This window comes from Oenanthe melanoleuca, chromosome 2 (assembly GCF_029582105.1).
Source record: "Oenanthe melanoleuca isolate GR-GAL-2019-014 chromosome 2, OMel1.0, whole genome shotgun sequence".
Lineage (NCBI taxonomy): Eukaryota > Metazoa > Chordata > Aves > Passeriformes > Muscicapidae > Oenanthe > Oenanthe melanoleuca.
Genome location: NC_079335.1, coordinates 144,052,550 through 144,076,806, shown reverse-complemented (window position 1 = coordinate 144,076,806; position 24,257 = coordinate 144,052,550). Strand labels below are relative to the sequence as shown.

The 24,257-nt window shown below is 46.6% G+C and overlaps 1 protein-coding gene across 5 annotated transcripts in view; it reads right to left on the bottom strand.

Moving 5' to 3' along the window:
* The window catches only part of LOC130249972 (mitogen-activated protein kinase kinase kinase 3-like), a 75,377-nt gene that overhangs the window by 23,899 nt on the left and 27,221 nt on the right, over positions 1–24,257 (bottom strand). For 2 of the 5 annotated variants that reach the window (XM_056485161.1, XM_056485162.1), the window contains exons 3-7: positions 17,813–17,922; positions 7,950–7,993; positions 6,873–6,972; positions 1,798–1,911; positions 160–274 (exon numbers count right to left, since the gene is read on the bottom strand). In XM_056485161.1, the coding sequence (XP_056341136.1) occupies positions 160–274; positions 1,798–1,911; positions 6,873–6,972; positions 7,950–7,993; positions 17,813–17,922 (483 nt within the window). The remainder of the gene's footprint in view (positions 1–159; positions 275–1,797; positions 1,912–6,872; positions 6,973–7,949; positions 7,994–17,812; positions 17,923–24,257) is intronic. The other 3 variants (XM_056485163.1, XM_056485164.1, XM_056485166.1) reach the window with 2 other exon arrangements.

Genomic DNA, 24,257 nt, shown 5'->3' with positions numbered 1-24,257 from the left:
AGCCTGAGGATGAGCAGCAACTGCACTGAGTTACTGTGGGGGACATCAGGGTGGCCATGCAGACTGTAACACCCACAGGGCTGTGACAAGGAGAGGAAGAGGGTGATGGGCAGGTTGAAATAGCACAGAGCCCCCCACAGGGAGCTGTGTCTCACTCACCTGTCGAGTACTTGCGTGTCCTCTCTGAGTCTTTGTACAGGGATCCCATGATATCACCCATGGATCTGGAGATCCTCATCTCATGCTGCTTGCTGTTGTTGGGCTGCAGGAGCTGCTAATCAGACAAAGGGAATGATCAGAATTGGCCAGAGCCCATGTGAAACCCTGTATTTGGCTCCCCGTGACCATATTACCCAAGAGCTATTAAAAAAAAAAAAAAAAAAAAAAAAAAAAGGAAAGAAAGAAGACATGCACGTAATCTAGAGTGATCCAAAAACCATTCACAAACAATTCACATCTGCTAATAAAACAGTCTAATAAGATTAAACACCCACAGATAATGACAAATACAGATATTTGACATAAAAGACTGTTCCTGCACTCCATTATCTCCAGATAGGTACAGAGACTGATCACTGGACTGAAAATACTTGCAGTCCCAAAATCAGCACCTCTCCCCCATGCTGCCTAGACTCCAGTGGCAGCCTAGGCACTGCAGAGGTTCCTCTGTAGCAGGGCAGAGGAACAGAGAGTGGAAGGTCAGGGAAGACAGGTAAGGAAAGAGCAAACAAATGCATATCCAGCTGTAACTTGGAAGTGGCCAGGTTTACTAAGGTACTAAGAACATACCCTACAGTGAGTGAAGTGTGATTTTATGGTAATTTCATGTATGACCTTGGAACCATGTGTTCTCACACACAGGAGCATGGCCACATGCTTCAGGAAGAGATGGAAATGCTCTCAAAGGCAGGCAGGAATCCACCTGGCTCCTCTGCACCCAGCAGCTGCCTTGCAGCACTGCTGTGCTCCCACAAACTGCCCCATTTCCCACCCAGGGTTTAGGAAACCCCAGCTGATGGCTCAGCTTCCCCTGGGACTCTGCTCCCTGCACTTCCCAAGCCTCTCAAAATGTCTGGGGAAGCTCCAAGGACTGTGAGCACCAGCAGTAAAATGGGGATGAGCACTGTAAGTTTCAAGACTCCCAGTCTCTCCAGTACTTCTAGGAAATAAAAAGAAGAAACAGGAGTTGCAACATCTACAAATCCCTTGCTTTACAGCCCGTGCTTGGGGCAGCACGACATGTGCTTTGGCAAGACACTCTGTGCAAGCAAGGTCAAGCTAACAGGCTTAACTGCAAAACCACTGAGCTCAGGAAAAACTAATAAATAAATAAAGATGGAAAAAACCCAGGCAGTTCTGCATGAGACTGAAGGAATCTCCAGTTTTGTCTCCCCAGCCTTTAACACCACCGCAGCACGTGAAGGGAACAGTCCCCACGCTGCCACCCAGCATGGCAAGGGCCAGGGCATCACCCTGAACACAGAGGAGAGGGGAAAAGGAATGGTGGCAGTATCTCCAGAAAGAAAGCACAAGGAGTTCTCAGAGTTTAACCTCGTTTGAGGGTCAGTCTGGTATTTAACCCTTTTCAGGATGCAGGAGGAGCCAGAGGGAGCTGAGCTCAGCCCCTGGTTTACTATCACAGGAAGATTTCTGAGCAGCTGGGCCAGAGCAGGGCTGACACCCTGATCAGCAGCTTGCCCTCTGCTCTGCACTGTCAGGAGATTCTTTTCCACTCCCCACCACAATAACAAAGCACCTCACTTGGACACAAAGGAGCAGAGAAGGTGAAGGGCTCACATTCGCTTTCTTTGGAGCGCTCACAAGGATCCGCAGGCTCTTCAGGGAAGGGCTCAGCTCCAGCTGCTCCATGGCTTTGTCCAAATCTTCCTGGGATTTCAGTGGGATCAGGAGCTGGAAGGGATTAAACAAACACCAGAGGATGGCAATGTCACACTTTTGGGTAAACAGAAGGAGCCAGATTCTTACAGGGAGCAGCTTGGGAATCGGGGGAGAGGGAGGAACTTAAGGAGACAATGGAAAACAGAGACCTGTGCCCTCCAGCTTGTCAAGTTCTAACATTTTCTTCCAAGACCTCATTTACTGAGGAACAGACACAAAAAAAAAAAAAAAATCACAACAAACAACATCTGCAAGCAGAAAGCTTAAAGGTCACACCAGTGATCCAGCTAGTGGGAAAAGGAGAGGGCTGGGATAAAACCTTGGGCTTGCTGCCTGCTGCTCTGATTCTGCAGGCAGGACCTGCTGCTAGCCAGCCCCAAAACCACCCCATGTCCTTACTGGATTGATGGTGATACAGTGCTGCTCCAAGACACCAGTGAGTTACACCCACTTTTACTCTGGCAGATGCTTTGTGCCCTTCCCTATTGCTGCAACCTGTGTTCCTGCACACTGACACAGCTCCCAGGTGTCTGCCCATCAGGTAAAACCAGGGAACATCCCACAAATAAAAGTATTTTCGCTTTTGATGTGAAAGGTGTGCATTGCTCTCCTTCCAAGAACCACTTCTTTCACTCCCAACAGAATGAATTCAGCTTCTGCTCTTTATAAGAACAGAGAACTCCACAGTGCCTTGTCTGTCAGGCAGCAAAAAGACCTGATGTTTTCCTGGGAAATGGCAGACTATTGCCCTCATACCTCCACGGGGAATGTGACCCTCCCAACCCTGCTGTGTGGTGTACCATGTCCTGCAGACAGCCTGCAAAGCCTCCAAACCCCACACAGCTGCACTTCAGAGGAGCTCTGTGCCTTCTGCTGCCCTGGGCTAAGATTAAAAGCACAACTTCTTGCCCCTCATTCCAGAATATTCTGCTTAATCTCATATCAAACAGGCCTCAGCCTCTGCAGGTTGCCTGGGGCACTGAATCTGGCCAACACAGCACATGTTATTCTCATGCCTGTGCCAAAGTATACTGTAAATCTACTGACCAAATCCACAGCTCCCAGCAGGCTCTCACTGGTCTTACTGGGAGCCACAGCTGCCCAGAACTCCTGAAAAGTGGCTTAGCCTTCTGGGTGATCAGGGCTCTGCCACCAGCCACAGCAAAGGCAACTCAGAGCAGCTGCCACACCAGGTGACACAAGCCAGCTGGGACACCCTTTTTGATCCCAGGGTGGTGCCAAGGGTTTGGCTGCTGGCCTGTGGACACACACACCTCAGGTGATGCCCTGGGGTGCATTGGGAGGAGCATTTCCAGCAGGTCAGGGGAGGGATCCTGCCCCTCTGCCCAGCCCTGTGAGGCACACCTGGAGTGCTGTGCCCAGCTCTTGGCTCCAGAGACACAGGGAGCTCCTGGAGCAGGGCCAGACAAGGCTACAAGGAAGATTAAGGGAACATCCCTCTCATGAGGAAAGGCTGAAGGAGCTGGAGCTGTTCAGGCTCAAGAGGAGATGCTGAGAGGGGACCTTATCCCTGGCTGTGCCTGTCTGCAGAGGGGACTCAATATGGTCCAAGCTCTGCTCCTTGGGGGGCCAGCAACAGGACAGGAGGAACAGAAGGGAACTGATCCCAGAATTTCCCCCTGGACATGGGGAAGAACTTCCCTGTGCAGTGACCAAGTCCTGAACTGACTGTCCAGAGAGGGTGTGGAGTCTCCCTGCCTGGGGATATTCCAGAACCATCTGGGCACAATCCTGTGCCATGTGCTTCTCTCTTTTCTTGAGCCCTACTGCTCTCTTCTTGACCCCTACTTAAGAAGGGAGGTTGGAGCAGATGGCAAACTGTGGTGCCTTCCAACCTGGCCCATTCTACAAATCCTCTCATCCTTCATTCATATTGGAATGAACAACTTGTACTCCCCACAGGTGTCAGATGAAGATGGCACTGAGTATGTCTCCTAAATGCAGTGCTCAACCTGCTCCCCTAGGCAGTAGAGGTAGAGAGGTTCCCCTGGGGCACTGCTTAACCCTCTTGAAGTTCACAAAGGCTCTGCCTTAAGCAGACAAGGCTCCTCCTTTACATTCACCCAGACAGACACAGCTGCTCTCTGCTGTTTCAGCACCAAGCAGAATTTAACTCTGAACCCCAAGCTCATCCCCACTGCTCACCCATCCCTGCACTGAGCTCCTCACAAGTGTCCAGAGCAATGCCCCAGCTGCTGCTCTGAACAGAACGTTCTGTAGGTCACCAACTCTCCAACATCAGAACATGAACATGCTTGCATGCCTCCTTCAGAGGAGCCAAAAACATCAGTAAGAAATTGCCCTCTTGTAAAAGGAACTGGAGCCAGTATTTAGCTTGGCTTTACCTGTTACCCACACCTGGCAAGAAAATTCTGCTCCATTTGGCTTCCAGACTGTGGTACATATGGATATCAGGAACAGGTAGCTGCTAGGCATGAAACTCAAAACAGACTTGTGCAGAACCATGGAAGTAATTGCCAGGGTGGATTTATTTGAATCTGGGTTTATTTGATCTAAAGACTGAGTAACTGTGATTAACAGAAAAGTTTACCTACACAGAAGTTGCACAAATAGAGCTTATTAGATTTTTTTTCTTTCTTTTAAATAGCATCCTCCCCTGGAGCCTGATGTTTTAGTGGGGGACTTGATGCTCTCTCCACTGCAGGTTGAGAAAGTGAGGGCAAAGGCTGAGGTTTCACCAACTACAGCAGCACTGTCAGACCTCACTCTGTAAGACACCACAGAGAGCCAAAGAATTGTAGGAAACAGGGTTGGGGAAAAAATCTGAGAGGTCAATTAGTTCATCTTCCTGCCCAACACAGGACCAACTGGCACCAACAACTCTCAACAAATGTTTGTTAAATATGCTTTTATCTCCTCCCTCCCCCCAGTAATGGTGCCTCCACCATTTCCCCAGGCTTTAACTCTCCCTAAGCTCCCAGAATGATGCTGAGGGGCAGCCTTGGAGGAGACAACAGGAGGTCAGAAGAGAAATGGTGGCACATGGAGGTTCAGTGAACGTCTGCCCAAGGTCACATCACAAGCTGGTGTCTGTGCTGCTCCCTGGCCAGGCCTGGCTTTGCTGTCCCACTCCTCAGAAAGATGAGCCCAGCCTAGCACTAACACAGACATGCCCCATGGGGGACACCCAGGGCCAGGCCCTGCTCTTATCTACAGCAGCCCCAGCCTGCTGATTCTGATCCGTGGTCCCACCAGGATGTGATTCATGTGTGCCCCTGCTCCACCCAGCTGGCATGGTCATCTCACTGATCCTGGCTTCAGAACTCCTCCTCCACCAGGACAGGGACTGTCACTCAGTGAGATTCTGCAGGAGTGACTGACCTCAGTGTAAATTTGGTCTACAAAGTGCCAAAGGCAGAGAGATGGCTGATGGCAGCAAAGAATTACTGCACAGCTCCCCTGGGGCATAAAGACAGGCTGAAATATTTAACTGCAATGAGTCTGTGGTCATGGTCCCCCTGAAACTTGCAGTCATGACACCCAAAACCCCAACCCAGGAGCCAGATGCTGGGGTGTCACCTCATGGACACGTAGGCTATGTGTAAGATCCCTCTTGTCTGTTTACAGTGTTTCCACAACAACAACCCTGAGTTACTACTCCTCAGGCATCTTCCCAGAGCTGTGGGTTCTCACGAGGTGGAATTTTTATGTATAGGAAAACAAAGCACTGAAAGTCATCCCCAGCCTAAGAAATCAGGAGTACCCAAAGGCCTGCTCATGGCCCTGCTATGTGCTGTGCACATGCCCAGAGAGACAGTCTCTAACATGGGATAAGATGCATTATTTAAGCTTCTGTTTGCTGTTGTTGGAAAGAAATCCTCTTCCAGTGGGAAGAAACCTGGAATGAAATGAGTCATTCCTGGAGAATTCAATGGCAGGCTTTTCCCAGAGGGCTGTCAAAGAAAATGCCCAAGATTAGAAACCTGACTGCATTCAAAGTCAAAACCCAGTGGACACTTTGGTATCATGGGGTACCTATTGTAAAAGAATAGGAACTTTCTTTGTGGAGCAAATCTTTATTGAAACAGAAGGGATAAAATAATAAATGGGGTGGGGAAAAAAAAAAATAGAGTTCCTCAGGACCTCTCTCTCCATTCATACTTTAATCAAAGGCTGCAGGTCATCTGCAATTAATACTCAAACAAGACAACTGCCAGGGCAGATCCAAAAGGATCTGTGTTTAAAAGCCCACCTCTTTTCCATTTGGCACTCTCCTCCTTCCCAAAGCCAAACCCACCCTGAGAACCCAGTGGCTCCAGCTGCCTCAAGAAAACACTGAGCACACCAAAACAGCTGCCACAGCTCTAGCAGGACCCTCCTTTCACACTCAGTGCTGGACTCAAAGAGAAAGTGGCAAAACCACAGAGGCCTGTGTGATGAATGATGGAGGAGAAAGATCTTCAAGCCTTAAAATGCAAGGATTGCACAGGGAGGGTTTCTTGGCTGCTTTCATGTGGCCACAGGAGCTGCTGCAGGGACGTTCAGCCATGCACATTTCACTGCAGAGCCAGCCACAAGAATGTGCTGGGGAGGTTTGGGTGAGACAAAGTCAGGGCTAGATAAAAGAACACTGTGTGAGCGGCACTGTCCCTCCTGCTCTGCACTTCATGCTCCTGCAATTGCCTTCACATCCCTGATGGAGTGAAGGGGATCTTTTGTTCTGGGGAAAAGACAATGTTCCTGTGTAACAGGCCTTACTTGAAATAATTTTGACAAAGGAAAATCCCAGCTTGGATTCTGAGAATCCATCTGAGCTATTTCCAGACAACAGCTCTTGTGCACTCAACTAGCTGGGAACCACAAAACAAGGTTATTTTTCTTCACCTCCAAGTAAAACAGAAAATCAGGGCCTTCAGAACAAACCAGTGCTCAATTCTGAAGCTGGCACCAGGCAGCCCAAAGCTGCCCCTGAGCAGTAAGGAGAAGAGTACCTCATTGTTCACAGAGACCAAGTCCATCGTCTGTCCAAAAGCATCTGTGACCTTCTGCACCACCTCCTTGAATTTGACTGATCTTGGAAACTGGATAATCCTGTATACACAAACAAATACAACAGCCTCAGTTTAGTGGAAGCACACTGGGATTTGACTGACAGTACAAAAGAAAGGACTTGTATTCCATCACAAAGCATAAAGACTGCTCCTTGCTTTTACACTCACAGAAATGCTGCTCCTCTGCTGTGCCAAGAGGGGACCTGACTACCCTGCAAGAATATCTACCAAAAATCCTTGTACAGCTCCTCTCTCTAATGTGAGGTCAGGTGAAAAAAAAGTCCAGCAGTGCTCCACTGGAGAAAACCCAGATCAGGCAATGGTCAGTGATTTATCATCTCTATTTTCAGCAAGAGGCTCTGAATGGGAGGAGGGCTGGAAGTGGGGACAATGCAGTTTGGCATCCTGTGACTCTCCTGTACCACCACATGCAGCACTTCTGTAGGTATTCACAGCAAGTACAATCTAACCCTTGAACAACACTACTTAAATTTTCTTTGGCTTTAACATGCACCTTGGACCATCAGGCTGTGTCCTGCCCTGTCACAGTCACCAAGCAGAGGTGATTCCATGAAAATGTCAAGCAGGGAAGGGCGGACAAGCTTTAACTCCCAGCCCTATTTTTATGGGAGCCATGCCCAAAATCTGGTTATCTTAAGTAAGTGTCATGGACTGCTAATCAAAGGACACATTTCTGTAGAGTTCCAGCTCCACTGTGGTTCAGCAGGGCTCAAGAATTAACAAGAGAAAAGGATCCAAGCATGCACCCAATGTCACTGGTAAAAGAGACATTTCATGGCTTCCAGCTTGGAACCATTTTGCCTGCATGCAAATCCCAGGAGCTTCTTGTAGCAAATGGGATGACCAGGCAGGGCTCTGGCACAGAAAAGTGCAGCTGATTTTGGGGGAATGAATCCTGCTGTGAGCTCAGCAGCAGCTGGCTGAAGTCAGCCAGACAGTGTTGGGTGAAAAAGGTAATTTCTCCCCATATTCACAGGGACTGGACAAGGTACCTACCTTTTCTCTCCTTCATATTCAAACTTGATCCTGACACTTCGCTGCTGCAAGAGAAAACAGAATGGTGAGGTGCCAAACTGCATCCTGGACTGACTCAAAGACCCAAAGCTGACAGGAGTTCTCAGGGAGACTCTCCTAACTCTGTAAGGCATCTGGTTTATTTAGACCAAGCTGCTTGATAGAATCACAGCCTTTGGGGACACTCCACATTGTTGAGGAATGTGCTTGTCAAAAGATAAGTTCTTCTGTAAGCAAGATGACACTCGTTTATATAACTTAGTTTTAAAAAAATGCATTCATAAGGTGGTAAATAGTCCTAAACTCACTTGGGATCAAGGCACTATTAGCAAAGATGTCAATATGGCAAGTATCTGATGCCTGTCCACCTTCAGTGCTTCCCAGGGTTTTACCCCTGTACTTTTCTGTTGGAACCTCAAAAAACAAACCTCAGAGGATATTTACTAGAACACAAGAAGATTTAGAGTGAAGAATTAAGAAGTAAAAGCAAGCATTCTCTAATGGAAGTGGGGAGAGTCTGAAATTTTTAAGCCAACAGTGCTAGGATGGTTGAAGACTGGCTGCTATTTTGTGGAGACCTACAAAATGTAAAGTGTATCAGGCCCAATGCACAGCAAATGCCCACCCTGAACTGACCCATTGCTCACCTCAAGAGAAACCACAAAATTTGCCCAAAGAAGAGCCAGTGGACTCACAGGCACACTGGGCACACAGCTGTGCAGGGACCAGTAAAAACCACTTCTCCCATCATCTATTTGTGCATATTTAGCAGCAATCAAGACCACAAGGAGCTTTTTCATCCCTTCAGCTCCTCAGACCAAGCCTGAGCCAAGCATCCCTTAGATCATTCCAGGACTTTCCGACGGTCTCCAACACAGATCAAAACCCTCTTTACTTCCCAGACCAGGTCTAGTCAGTCCACTTAACCAGCATTTCCCACCCACAGTGCCCACCAGCCTCCTCCAACAGCTCTCTTGCCATGCAGAGAGAAGTGCTGGCCACCTCCCTGCGAGGTGTAGCCCCAGGGAGGGCTCGGTCCTGCTCTCCCAGGGATAACTCCCAGCTGGGAGGGTGACAGCCCTTCCTGAGCACAGCACTTATCTCTGGGCCTGGGCTGACAGTGTGTGAAGGCACACTTTCCATCCTCTCAGAGGGAAAGCAGAGCTGCACTGGAACAGCTTTGTTTCTAACAAGGAAAGTGAGCTGGACTGGTGCCCTCCGGTTTGTTTTTAAACTGACAGCTCCTCAAGCTCTGCAAACACCCACTGAAATTCAGTAACTCAAGGCTGGAGGCAATTCTGTTGAAAAGCTTTAGTGGATTCAGGGTAAACATGCTGGATCACCCAAAACTCATTCTTGTTATCTCTGCTCATGGCATTTTCTGTGTTTCCAGAAGGGCTGGGAAGAACCAGTGCTGGGACAGTCACCAATGGGGCACTCCAGGCTGGGCTAAACTTACATCACCTCAGTGGCTAAAGCCAGTTCTCCAGACCCACAAAGTCTGGACAATCTCCAGGTTCATTTCCAGAACCAGGCTCACCATGTAAAAATACCAGATTAATTCTAAACCAGTCCAAAATTCAAAAGGAGAAGAGATGACCATAACCAACCTCATGCTGAAGGTTCAAATCATTCTGGGGAGACAGGCAAATACAGGTGGGATTGCCACCTTGATTTACCTGTGCTGGAAAAAAAAAAAAAAAAAAAATAAAAAGATAGAGGCTCTTTCACGCCAATTTTTATTTGCACATGCCTCTCCGAGCAGGTCTAGCTGGTTCATCCCTCCTGGATGCTGGCAAAAAATTAAAGTCAGTAAACTCACACTGGCCAACACCACAAAATCCTTCTCTAAAGAAAGAAAAAAAAAAAAAAAAAAATCAAGGCAAGGAACTTTCGAGGTTTCTCCTAACAAAAGAGCAGGACGTGGAAGGGGAAGAGCTCACATAGCTCTGGCCTCACTGCAGGAAACCTTTCAAAACACAGGTTTCACTTTCAGCACAGCCCTGAACACTGCACTGAGCTGGGATGTAGCACACGCTGCCTGGCTGTGCTGAGCAGCACAGATTTCACAGACAAACAAGTTTTGAAAAACAGCTTATGGCTGGAAAATGTCAGAACACTCGTCTAAAGCTCCAGAGAGAGAAGAAAATGAAAAAAAATGAGCCACGACCCTGCTGCATCCTTTTCTTCTACATCAACAACAAAGCTGATGTGCCATGGCCCGGTGCCAGCTGAAGGACGCCAGCTGCCCCACACTGCTCTGCTTCTGAGCAGAGCTACAAACACATGGGCTGCAACAGGGAAATGAAAACCTACTTCATTTCTTAATTAGATAACATTTTTCTTCAATATAAAACACAATAACCTCTTGCCTCCCTCAAAGAAACCAAGACCTTTAGCTTGCAAGCATTTGGAAGAAGGATAAAATCATATTTATCAGTCTGAGAAGTTGATTACTGCTTAATTTTTCAGGCTTCGCTTGGCTTGCTCATGTTTTTGACCCACAGCTTAAGCTGAATTCATCACTGCTATCAGCAACAAATACTTTTTTCCTTTTATAAAGAGGAAAAAAAAGAGTGGGCAGTGCCCAAAGTACTAGGAAATCTCAGGGGATGCAAAGCACTTCCTAAATGTTGGAGCAGGCTGTGATTTTTTACACCCATGGAAGTCTGGTTTGCAGCAACTGGTTTAAGATTACACAGGGAGCCTGGGGCACTGCCAAGTGCTGGAGCAGAACCTCCTGTGAGTCTGCACCCAGCACCTCAAATGAACAACCAGGGGGAATGCAGGACCAGCACCTGCACCAGGAACTCAACACAGAATGCAAATGGTGAGGTGGAAGAGGGATGGGCAGTGGAGGCTGCTGGGTCCTACTCGTGCAATTCTGTGAGAAATGTGACTCCTTGCACAATCCAAGTTGGAATATTCACTGTCCCTGCCATCAGGTGTCACATGAGGTCAAGGGCAGCCCTGCTCTCCTTCAATGAAGAGGTCCTTAGTGGGTGCAGGAGAACAAGCTGAGCTACCCAAAGGATTGTGTCAAATACAGTGCAGGAGAGGGGTAAGGACAGTCACAGGTACCAGCCTTAAACCCTGAGCTCTGGCAGAGCATTTAAACAATATTTTCATCAGCACTGTGAGAGTTCAAACTATAATGGAGCAAGCAAAGGAAACTGAGGCACAAAAGCAGGAGGAGTTTTGGTAAAGGGTATGAAGAAAAAAAACCAGGAAAAGGCTCCATGGAGACCTTATTGCAACAGTTCAAGATATAAAAGGGGCTTTAAAGGATGGAGAGAGACTTTTTACCAGGTTCTGTAGTGACTGGATGAAAGCAACAGTTTTCAACAGCAAGAGACTAGATTGAAGTTGGATATAAGGAAGAAATTTTCTACCATTGGGTTGATGAGCCACTGGAACAGGTTGCCCAAAAAAGCTGTGGATGCCCCACCCCTGCCAGTGCTCAAGGCCAGGCTGGATTGAGCAACCTGCTCTAGTGACAGATGTCCCTACCCAGAGCAGACAGCCTGGCCTTTAAAACCCAGCCAGACCATTCTGTGATTCACTCCCTGCAGCAGATGAGGGGCAGGGAAGCACAGAAGGTGGGTGTTTGTCCCCTGGGCTGTGTCTCTGAGCAGTTCTGCCTCTGTTTCCACGGGCACGGAGCGGCCCAGGCCTGGCCGGCGCCTGCAGGCCCCGCTGTGAGACAAACAGCACAGCGACAGCCCCGGCAGGAAATGCCACAGCCATTCCTCTGCTTCTGCGAGAATTCCTGCTCCAAAATACCCTACACAGTGCCACAGCCATTCCTCTGCTTCTGCGAGAATTCCTGCTTCAAAATACCCTACACAGTGCCACAGCCATTCCTCTGCTTCTGCGAGATTCCTGCTCCAAAATACCCTACACAGTGCCACAGCCATTCCTCTGCTTCTGAGAGAATTCCTGCCCTAAAACACCCTACAATGCCACAGCCATTCCTCTGCTTCTGAGAGAATTCCTGCTCCAAAATACCCTACACAGTGCCACAGCCATTCCTCTGCTTCTGAGAGAATTCCTGCCCTAAAACACCCTACAATGCCACAGCCATTCCTCTGCTTCTGCGAGAATTCCTGCCCCAAAATACCCCACAGTACCTCAGCCATTCCTCTGCTTCTGAGAGAATTCCTGCCCCAAAATACCCCACAACGTCACAGCCATTCCCTCCTTTTCTGTGAGGATTCCTGCTCCAAAATACCCCACAGTGCCACAGCCATTCCTCTGCTTCTGTGAGGATTCCTGCTCCAAAATCCCCCACAGCATTTCCTCCAGCCCTGCACTCACACAGGATTGCACTCCTTGTTGCCATATTGCTCCAAGAGGAAAGAGCAAAGCCACTGCTGTGGCCACAAACCCAGCACCATCTTTCCAGGTTTTCCTTGAGGTATTTTTGGCTCTTTCCTCAGAACTTCTGATTTCACAGAGAAAAAGACCAAAACTGCCAAGCTTCAGAGAGAGAATTTGGGGAGAAAAGGGGCAACTGCTTCTGCCTCTTGGCTGGGGACCACATACCCCAGCAGGCTTGGCCAAGTTCGGCCCTCAGAGCTGGAGCAACAGCCTTGTGTGCTGGTTTAGATTAAGGAAAACGTTGGAAAAAAAACGGAAAAAGTGTTTCCAAACGAGGTGAATCATGATTTTGTACAGAGATCCCTGAAGAGCTGACTGCTGTTTGTAATAAAAGCACACAGAGAGCAAGAAAACAAGCAGTTAGTCCTAAAATGGAAGTGGCTCTGGAGGAGCAGAAGATGCTGAGCACCCTCACCCACTGCTGAACAGCCAGCGGGTTGCTCAGATTGGGATACAGGTCCAAGCTGAGCCTGTGCAGAAGCTGTCTAATGGCAGAGGCAGAAGAGGAGCAGCCCTGCACCTCCATGCCTGTGTCACTGAAACAACTAAAACTGCCACTCTAGAAAAATCCCAGACTAGCACAAATTCAAGGATTCCCCCCATCATGTCCTCTCCTCTCCTAAACTCAGCTTACCATCAGAAACAGTGCTTTGCACAGACCCCACTTCTGTGGCTTGCTTTAGATCTGCTCCCATCAAATCTAACCAGCTGTGCCCATACTGAGACACCACAAGGATGGGGCCTTCAGAGCATTTCTTCCACCCAAATCTACAGCTGCCTCACAAACCAACTGGGACAAAGCCTCTGACTTCAGCATTAACCCTTCTGTGGTCAAGAAGGGCAAAAAAAAAAAAAAAAAAAAAGTCATCTCAAGGGACCTCCTATGCCCCATGGTGCTGCTCATTCCTTGCTTACATCCACCTATGAGACCTCAGGCACTTATTCTGCCCCAGTTCCCCTCCTGGGTAATACAGGGGCAACAAAATACACCCACTTTTGCATGCCACAGGGTGATCAGAGGGATTGTTTTCACTTCTCTCATTTTCTACGTGCTCGATTAGGAAACAATGAGAGAACCCCGCGGAGCCACCAAGCATGAGCGCTCAAGTTACTCCCTTTGTACAGGGCCACCGAGCAGTGGGATTCCTCCTCAACTCCTGGCTCTGGCTGAGAGCATTCAGCACCACAGGGCCAGGCTGAGGGGACTCCTCCACCTCCCCAAGGTGCAGGTTGTTTGCATCAGCCCTGCTCGTTCCTTGCACGCCAGACAGCTGGAGCACAGCCCCAGACCGCAGCAGGAGATGACTAATCCACGTCATTGGGAAGTATCTGCACACAACCCCCACGCACGCCAGCTTGTTCAGCAATCAGACAGAAAGGAGCTGCTCTGGCATTGCCCCCTTCTCATTTCAGGGGCAGAAGGCACAATGTACCCCAGTCCTTCTGGATCTTTGCAGCTTTTTTCCCCTCTGAAAGGGATTCCAGCAGCTCAGAGGACAGTGGAAAGATGATGTTTAGGAAGTTCACTGCTGCCTGTTATAGACACTTGTTTCAGACTGCAGCAGAAATCACAGGCTTCAAAACATTTATCTAAAACCACCCACCTGGCAGGGAATAGCTTTTTTCCCAGCTGGATTTCTCACTGGTATCACCCTCTTCACACCCAAGGCAGCTCCACACACAAACATGGAAAAGCCTTTTAAGTCCTTGGGACTCTGCTGCCTTGGCCGTCTCCAGCCAAGTGATGTTCCCCCTTGGCCCCTTATTTCTGCTCCCCAGGTGGGGAAAGCCCTACAGATCCCTTCATAGAGACTCCCATCTTTGCCCATCCACATCACATCCCCAAAATGCAATACAGGTGATAAAACCAAACTCCTGTTTGAGACTGTTCAAAGACCCACAGAGAGAGCCCTACAAAATGAGCTGTACTTTATTGGAGTTATGAGCAAGTCTTGCATCCAGCTTGCCAAAGAGAAGAGTCCAGAGGTAATTTGCTAAAAGGACAACTTTTGGGACAGTCTGACATATGATGTACACAGAGAAACATTTCCTACAAATATTTAATTGCCGTGGGAGAACTTGCCATGGTGATTAAGGTGGCAGAGGAACTGCTGGCTGTCACTGGCTGTGACAGAGGGCCACTGACAAACAGCTTCATACTGCCAGTTGCCAAGTGCTATTTATAGAAATGAATGGATGTGCACATAAATAGATACAAAATAAATGCTAATTTAATTGCTCTTCTCTCCCTCCATCCCTTTGTTCAGGATTTCCTAATTATTCAGGGTTTCCCTTCTTACTCCACTCATCTTTTTCCTTAATGAACACAACACAGATCTTCATTCTCCTGTTTCTTTCTCCCCCTCTTCAGAGACATTTCTATGAGCAAACTCCCTTGTTCAGCCCAAGAGATAGCCTGAAAGGACTCCTTCCAGCCATGCCACAGGATGCACAAGGAATAACACAGTGACTAAAGGAGTAAAAGAGGAATTCCAGTGCAGAAGCTGCACTAGGAGTAATGTCAGAACAATCTCTCTGTTCCCAAAGAACAGCTTCACTTTAACCCACATGAGGCAGGAAAAGATGCCTGTCCCTGTAATTGCCAGAAGGCAGAGAGGCAGGACAATGTAGTGGCTGCCACACCTGACCAGGACTCAGGAGAATCCAGTTCAGCCATCACATCTGCTGCCTGGGCAATTCAAACCATCCACACTATTCTGATTTCCAGCGTGTTCTGCAATGAGGTATTGCACATCCAGAAACACAGCCTTCACCCTAAATTCATTTCTGAGGAAAGAAAACTAAGAAAAGAAAGATTTTTATGGAATTTGCCAAAAGGATGTTAATTTCTTAAGATGAACTGAAGCAAAACTATTGATATTTTGGGAAAGAAAGATTTTGGAGAATGCCCCATCACAAGCTGTTTTCTTGTGTGGCCCAGGCCTACCAGGAATACAAACTGGCAGGATTCAAATTTTAACTTGTGTCAAGAGAGCACTAAGGAAGCCCTCCAGGAGACAGGAATGAGATAGCACTTTGGTTTTGTTTCTCTGTGTACTAAAATACTGCTGCAAGCCACAGAGAACTGGCTGGTTAGCCAACACATTCTTGTTGTGAACTCTGTCTTTCAGAGGAAATTTGGAACACCAACTAAAGGATTCCCAAGCCTCAGAAAAAACATTTTTCCACAAAAAAGAAATATTATTTCATTAATTTACTAACTGAACTCCCAAACCCAACCAGTTCAACGTGAGCAGGTTGCTGCAGGGTCTCATGAGAAACACAAACAATGAGATGACCAAGAGGACACTTTATCACTAGATTACCCCTGTGCCTCATTCCCCCTCCAAGAAAGAAAACTGTGCAGGGCATCCTTCAGCCCAACCACCCAAACTAATTACAGGCAAAAATAAACATCAAAAAGGGAAAACCAGGAACCAAAGGAAGAACAAATCACAGGCACAATAACAATCAATCTCTCCCCCACATCAATTTCTGTCCTACAAAACAACCCAAAAGTGACCCAAACAAGCTGATCAAACTGAGTTACAACCATGAACCAAGTCCCCACTAATTCCACCTCCTCCGGCCACTCCCCACCTCCCAAACTCGCCTCCTGCTGTGCTGCAGGCCAGACGTGTTCCAGCCAGCCCAACTCAGCATCCTCCAACGCCCTCCATCTCCTGGGGCTCTGGTCTGAACCCTCAGCTCTGGATGTGTGAGCAGAGAGGGATCCTGAGCTTCCTCATCTCCTCCATCACAGAGCTCTGAGCAACACTGAGCATGCAGCTAAGGATTCTATATTTCTAGATAAAAAGAAAAATCATAAAGGAGGAAGTGTTCCTCCAAGCAGTGATCTAATAAGAGGGAAAGTTTGATTCCTATAATAAATATATATACTAAAATATATAATAAAAATGCAATAAAATTAAACAACTCACAGCCAACTAATCTAAAGGTGATATCAGAACACAGCATACCTCCATTAATGATTTATAAATGAAGATGCAGAGTGGACAGGCTGTGGGTGTGAATTTGACTGCAAGATGCCAACTTTATTCAGATAAGAACTCAATCAATAAAAACTATAATTTTTCTTATTTTCAGCTAATTATCTGGTTTTCTGAGCAGGTGCTGCATTAACAGCCCAGGTATCAAAAACGACAGCAGGGATCTTCCCCCACTGTGCAAAACAAATGTTTTAAGAAGAGCCTGAAAAGCTTTGCCACCCTGAAAGCAACTCAAGCTGGCTCCACGCAGTCCCCACCCATCACTGCGCACAAGACATTGCCCTTGCAGCCACCCAAAGCTTCGTTGGGTTTTCTGCTCTGCCTGCAGCTGCAGGGAGCCAGCCCTGAGCTCCTCTGGTCAGCTCTGTAAACATCTTGGACTTATTTCAGCCTGAGCCGAGCACAAACCCAGTGATTCAGCTCGGGCAGCTGCTGCCGCCAGGACACGCTTTGAACGGAGACGTGCGCATGTGTTTTCGTCTGCATGAGGCTGGGAAGTCCAGAGGGACTTGGGAAGGGATTCTTCCTCCCTGCACCCAGACTTCTTTCTTTGTAGCACAAGTGCCACTAAAAAGTGCATGACAACAGTAAATGACAACTTGTTTTCTCCCTCACTTGGCATCCAGCAGTTGCAGAGTTGACTGCAAGCTCGTTCTAAACCCCAGCACTAGAGGTGGAATTCCAAGTGGATTTGCTGCCATGCTTCCAGCAGCTTCCCCGTTGTCCTTATCTTCTTCTCTTGCTATTTTGACAACTGAATTCTTTCTTCACAACTTTCATGTTAACATAATATTTGTTCCATACACAAACATGTGATTAAATCCACTTCAGCTATTGTATCAATGTCAGCAAATAATTTCTGACATTGCTCAAGGGACAAAGTTTTCTGCTCACCAAAACAACTCTGAATGGCCAAAACTTTTGGGTTTAGGAGCATAAAGATAAACAGCAGTAACTACTAATTAAACACTTTATGTAAGAATGACATTATTCCTCCCCAAAGAGCCTGGGTGTCTACAGCTCAGAATTGGCAGTCTGTCCTTCAGATATCTGAAGTAAAATGTGCAGATAACAAATATTGTATTTCATTAATGCTGTCAATAGAAAACAATTGACTTACCCAAGTGCTAGAGCTGCACAGCCTGAAACAAGTTCTGCAACTTTCAGAGCTAAACAAGAGCTAGAAGTACCTTGAGGTGGGACTCAAATCCCAGTTCCAGGCTCAGTTGTTATATTTGTGAATAATTTGGGGCATTACTCTGCTCCTCTGTGATATAGGAACACCTGTAAATTCTTTTCAGCTCTCCAAAAAGAGAGGTCATAAACCCTGTAACTTGGTAAAATTATGGTATTTCTGATGTGCTAAGAACTTGTTAACTTCAGTTCTAACATTTAAACTCTGCCAGCATGGCAAGCACCACACCCACGTCTGTGGTCTGCTGGAGTTTGCCATACCTGTTTGTTGGAGTGGACACTGGTTTTATTCCTGTTGTTGTCCAGCAGACCCCCACACTTGCCCAAAGCTGCCAAATCCTTCATAATAGAGTTCAGAGCTTCTTCTTCATCTGCAAGAAAAGAAGAGACAACTGAGGTGTGGAAGACAACCCTGCCCTGGGATGTGCAGAGTGAAAATACAGCACTGCAAATATAAACTTCCAACACAAATGGATCAAAAAACACAATGTCCTGTTAAGAGAGGCATTCCAAGACCACACCAGTCTCTCCCAGCCCAATCTGTTTTCAACATACAGGTTCCTTCATCACAGATGAGACACAATGAGGTGTCACTGTCCCCACCTGAAAGGGCCTGCAGGAAAGCTGGAGAAGGACTCTTCATAAGAGTATGCAGTGATAGGAAAAAAAAATGCCATTAAATTGAAAGAGAGCAGGTTTACATTGGATATTAGGAAGAAATTTTCCTCTGTGAGGGTGGTGAGACCCTGGCACAGTTGCCCAGTTGTGGCTGCCCCATCCCTGGACATGTACAAGGCCAGGTTGGATGGGGCTTGGAGTAACCTGGGCTGGTGAAAAGTGTTCCTGTCTTTCCTCACTCTTCTTTAAAGGTGCTCAAGAGCCACAATTAATTTTCACAACCAGAAGCAGTGAGAAACCAGGGGAGAGGGCAAGGAATCCATGAGAAAAGTGAGAAACTCAGCAATGCTGGATGGAAGAGACAGAATCCTCATGGGATTTCTGATTTCTGCAGTAATGGGAGAACTTTGAGGAACCCATCAGATCTGAAAGCAACCTCCTTTTCAACACTTTGCTTGTGGGCTCTTAAAGCAGCTATGAAGTGTTAAATGCAAAATACCAACCACAAGAACTGAGAACCCTGTCACAACCTAGGGCAGGGCACAAATGTCAGGGGTGTGTGAGACCCCACTGCACACTCCATGCCCATAACACAGCCAAGGCAAACGTTAAGCACATGCAGCTATTACAGTAAAAAAAAAATACAAACACAGCTACAAATCTTGTCTAAAAATTAGTGTCTCCAGGGACAGAACCACCCCTACACCAGGCCAGCCTGCAGATTTAACTCAAAGTCCACAAATATGTGAAAAATGACAAAAACTACATGAAATCAGACAGGACTGGACCCAAACACTGAGGGTGTTTCCCCAGGGAGGTGTATGTTCTGGATTCTCATGCTCAGATATAACACCATCTCTTTTTCTGCTCCTCCTGCTGGGTTCTATGAGCACTGAAGCTATGAAAAAACCCAGATATATGAGAAAAAGACTTCTTGTGCATGCTCTGCTCCCACAGTATAATAAAGAAATAAGGGGGGAAAAAAAAGAGGGGAAATGTTTAATTCCAGTCTCACACCTCAGAACTCAGAAATGAGCTCTAATGTCTACATCAAACATTTTCCTGAAAGCAACATGTGTATATATGCTCAATACATAAACATATCTGTATATAAATACTAAAAATATAATTGATAAAATAATAAAATTCATGCCTAAGTACATTAAAATGTAATCCCTTTCGTCTCCCACATTTCCCTGTTTACTGAAAGTACAGATATTTTTTCCAGAGGGGTGGCAGAGAGCACAGCCTGAAATGCTACAGGAAAGAACTCAAGAAAAAGATAACTTTTAGTTCAAGTTCAAGAGGAAAAAAAAAAAAAAAAGAAACACAGACCATCCCCAAAGTCCAGGTTTGGAGTGTTTTTCTTTTGTTGTTGTTTTGTTTTTGTTTTTTTAAGGACCTCTGGGACAAGCATAGTTTTCCACACAGATTTTGTAGTAGGAAAATACCCAATTAAAAAAAAAAAAAAAAAAAAAAGGAAAAAAAAGGAAAAAAGCCTTTTTTTGTGGAGGGGGAAGGGAATAGGGGGAGGGATGAGCTAAAACAAACCCACAAAAACAAAACCCCTTTACGCTGCCCTCCAGGAATTTTCCACCAAAGCTTTAATCTCTACAGTGACCCTCACTTTTTTTTTTCCAGCCAGTGACAACACAAGTTTCCTGAGCTGCCTGACACAAAACACAATCTGAAATGTCCTGGGCCAACAGGGCCAGCAGAGCCTGGTTTGGTACCAAAACCACCCAATTCCTCACCCCTCTCCCATTTCCAAACCTCCCTGGCAACATATTCCAGAAGAAAAACCTCTGGTCAACCCACCAGTGCTCTGGTTTACATAACATTGTCTTCCCCCTCTATGTACACATTAATCTTGCCACACTTTGGTAACAGTCCACCAAACACAGGTTTAAAAATTCCTGATGCTGCAAATCCAGTAATAAGTCACATTTCTTAGGAAGACAGGCTAAAAAACTCTGCTAGAAGTGACCCTTTGCATCTCTCCAAACCTAGCAAAGCAAGGAGAGTCCACTCATTATCAGTAACTGCTTAAATTGAGCTGGTTTCCAGAAATCCCCAACCATCAGATTAAGAAGGCCTAGAATAAGTGGTGTAGAACTGGGCTCCAGCTGTTATGAATCAGGTACTGAAGAAAAAAAAGGAAAGCAGCTATTTCTTGTATTTGACTGTCAAAGCAGCATTTTCCTTCCTTTAGCTACAAAAATAATTACACAAAAGAGCATTCTGAAAAGAATCTGAGGATTTTTAGTTAAACATGAGTATTGATTGTCAAACAACTAAAATCCACATCCATGACATCACTGCTACAAAATAAGATAACTTCTTCCTATACAAACATAAAAGAAACAAGAAACTTCTTCGTACACAAGCATCCTCCTGCTGCTGGAGAGTGAAAAATGACTTAAGCACAAGCAGAAATACAGTATTTCCTTAAACTAACGTATTTCTATGTGGTTAAGTATTTCTCAGCTGCTTTTAACAGTGTGTTGTTACTCCAGGAGAACTGAGATTTCAGGGAGGCAATGACCAAAACCTCAACTGCTCAAAACAAATCCCCCCACACCAGGCTCTGAAGCAACTTCTGAGCAGCAGCACCATTTGCATCATCGGTTGCAAAATCAACACTTCCCAGTCCTCTCTGGGACAGCTTTGCACAGGCACTGATGCTTCCCAGACTGAACCTCCTGCCCATCCTAATTACAGCTCTTGGGGTCTCCAAGCTGACTCCCAAGAAGGGTGGAGGACCTTGTTCCATGGAAATACGCAGCCAGCTCAGCCAGTGCAGTCAAAATTCAAACAAGCACTGGAGCTAACTGGATAATTAAATCCAAATGCCACTCTCAAGCCTTTCCAGCAGAAGGGGCGTCACAGGCTGCTCCTGCTCTCTTTGGCTTGGTTTGAGTCAGGAGAGGGTGAAGGATGGATGGCTCTCCCAAGGACAAAATGCCAATTTTTGTCTGGAATCCCGTGCCCAAGGGACAGGAAAAAAATCCTGTTCTCCTGATCCAGCCCTGGCAGGACCCAAATATTCTTCAGCCTAGTGAGAAGGCAGCATTGAGGCAGCACAGCAAACACCTCCCCAGGCTCTGCCATGGCTCCAGAACTAAACAGCTGCGAGTTGCACAACACCAGTGAAGTATCCTTGGAGCTGGGATGGACTTGGAGACTCCTGGAAATCTTTGTGCAATGTGAGCAGGTTCCTGCTCCCAACAACCTCCTGGGCCAGCTCCACTCTGGCATCGATTTGCACAAATTCACTTTAGGTGCTGTAGGCTCACAGGATGAATTGTACAGCAAATCCCACTTGATCTCCAACACAACATGTAAACAGGATTATTTCTACCATGGAAGATCAGGACAGAGAAAAGCTGATTATAGAGACAGCAAAAATGAAACTTAAAAATAAATTGTGTTTAGTACTGTTCCTCTGTCCCCAATGTCTCTTCCATCCTCAGCTTTCAGATATTTCCCTTAGTAGGAAACCAATTTCTTTCTTCTTTGCTTTCCACCAACACACTTAATTTTGTGCTTTTTAAATCAGCTTCCTGTGACAAAGCTTGTTTGATCACACTGCCAAGTCCTTCCAACCAAGGATCACTTCCAACCAAAAAGAATAGATGCTTCAAAAGATATTAATTTCCCAGAGGTTTGGGGGTGGGGGGAAATATCCATAACCACAGAGAGGAACACACAGGAGCAGAAAGCCAAGAGCACTCCCAGGAAGCAATGACCAGTGGAGCTCCAGTAGACAGGGTTTTTATTTTTACTAAAATACACTCATCCATTTTGGCAGGATCCTAGATCAAAACCAGAATGCCTCCTTCTCTCAGCAAGTTTTCAGTTCTGCAAGATGTTAAGACTCTTGAGTCCCAGGCATTACCAGTATGAATCTGGGGTATTTGGCTACTTGGCAAATCCAAGCAGGGAGTGAAACAAAAAAAAACCAGCAGATGACACATCCTCCTGCCCTTCAGAGACATTTCCAGTGCTGCTATGTGGCCTTGGCTCCAGCCTGGGTGAGGGAGAGAGGAACCTGGACTTTCAGTCTTAGTACAGCAAGTTCACTGCTCAAAGAGGGGGGAAAAAAAAAAAAAAAAAAACTTTAAAAGGGAGAAATAAAAAGCTTGAAGGTAAACAGGGACCACCCAAAACAATTCAAGAGTCAGGAGAGAAGGCAAATGAAGAAGGGACAAAGGAATAATTTAGCTGTGTGATGGTCTAGACATTGTTGTTATTGTTGGCTTCACTAATAGGTCATTGCTAAGAGGCAGCTTATGGTAGTTCCATGAAGCTGCTTCCATCAACACAAAAAAAAAAAAAATTAAAAACAAGCAGCAGCTGGATGAAGTCCACAGGAAAGCCTGCAGAAGTAAAGCAGAATCCTGTAAAACATGGTGGGTTGTGATTTGTGATTCTCTCACACACACACCAGGCAGAACCAGGGCTGGGAAGAGTGGGGGAAAAGTCCTGGGCGTTGCAGGAGGGAGGAATATTGCCCTGTGAGTCATTCCTGAGCAGGGCTGCAGCAGGCAGCTCCAGGGCCCTGCAGGCACTTGGATCCAGAGAAAAACCTCAGCTGTGACCACTCGTGGCCACTGAAGATCCCACTGTGCTTTTCACAGCCCTGATGCTGATGGAGCATTTGCCTGTGTAAACTCCAGCAGCACCCTCCACTGCCAGCATCCACCTCTCCAGAAGGTGATGCAGCCACTGGGGATGTCCCCAGGCAGAGAGAAGTGCTCTGTGATTCCTTCTGTGAGAGGGGGATGAAGAGAGGATGGGGAGCCCCAAAGAAACATTGTCACCTTCAGTAAAAGCCCTTCCAATGGGCAAGACTTGGAATCTATAGTGACAGAAATACTGAAATACACTAAACCACAGTGAAAAGAAATATGGAGCCAAGTGATGATGACTCTGACAATGCTGAATTTGGTCTGAAGATACATCAGCCCTTCCTTTTCACTGGCTTTTTTTGAAAACACAGTTTTTGGATTGACTGGTATACAACATCTATCACTTAGCAAAGGGAACCTGAACTGAAAGACAAGACTCACTCTCCTGGCATCACTCAGCTCCTGCAAAGGGCAGTCCCTGTCCCGATGGAATTTCAGCTACACTGTCAGAGGGAAAGGGAGATGGGCTGGATTTTGTCTCATTTGATGGACAGAAATCTGAGATAGACAAAAGCCTTGCTAAAGACCACATGAGTCTGCAGCCAGAGCTAAGCACATTAAAGGAGCTTAAATTCAGAGATTGATCTGGTCTTCCTGGCTGTAAACAGTGCACAGCAATTCATTTAGCAGCTTCCACATCCCAGCTTTGACCTGGAATCACACAAAACAGGCTCTTCAGAAAGCCTCAGCTGGAAGAGCTCATGTACTTACTCCAGTAACCCCTTTTTGCAACAAATATCTCAACTCCTGTTTGAGACTAGAGCTTGCTCTGTATTCTATTCATTAGATCTTGATATCCCTGTATCTTGGGGACCCCTCTGTTAATAGACACTCCCCATCTTCTCCAGACTGATTTCATCTCCTTTTAATCCTTCTTCACTTAAGTAAATTGAAACACACAGCTTGTGCCACTACTACTTCATTGATTTTTGCAGCCCTTTCCAGTGGGTTTTTTTTTTTTGTTTTGTTGCACTTTTTTTTATTAAGAGGAAAGATGAAAGGAGCACATAATGTTCAGTGGCCAAAGCACCTTTTCATGTCTGTTTGCTGTGGGATCAGGGGGTAACAGCAAACCTGGCCCACGTGTTCCAGTGGAAATCCACATCTATCAGACCAGCAGCCACCTGGGCTGCCCACTGCCCTCCCAGAAGGTCAGGGCCAGACCAGGCCAGGTCTCTCCTGGTCCAGGGAACAGGACAACACTCACCCATGTGAGAGCACATGTCAAAGAACTCGCTTGTGGAGATAAATGCTGCCTTTTCTCCAAAAGCCAGATAGGGAAAAAGAAAATCCCTGAGCTGGGTTTTTTTCAGTACCTGCAAACACCATGAACAGGCAGGTACAGCCAAAGCATTCAGGCTGTGCACAAACACCAAGGGGCCAAGATACCAAACCAG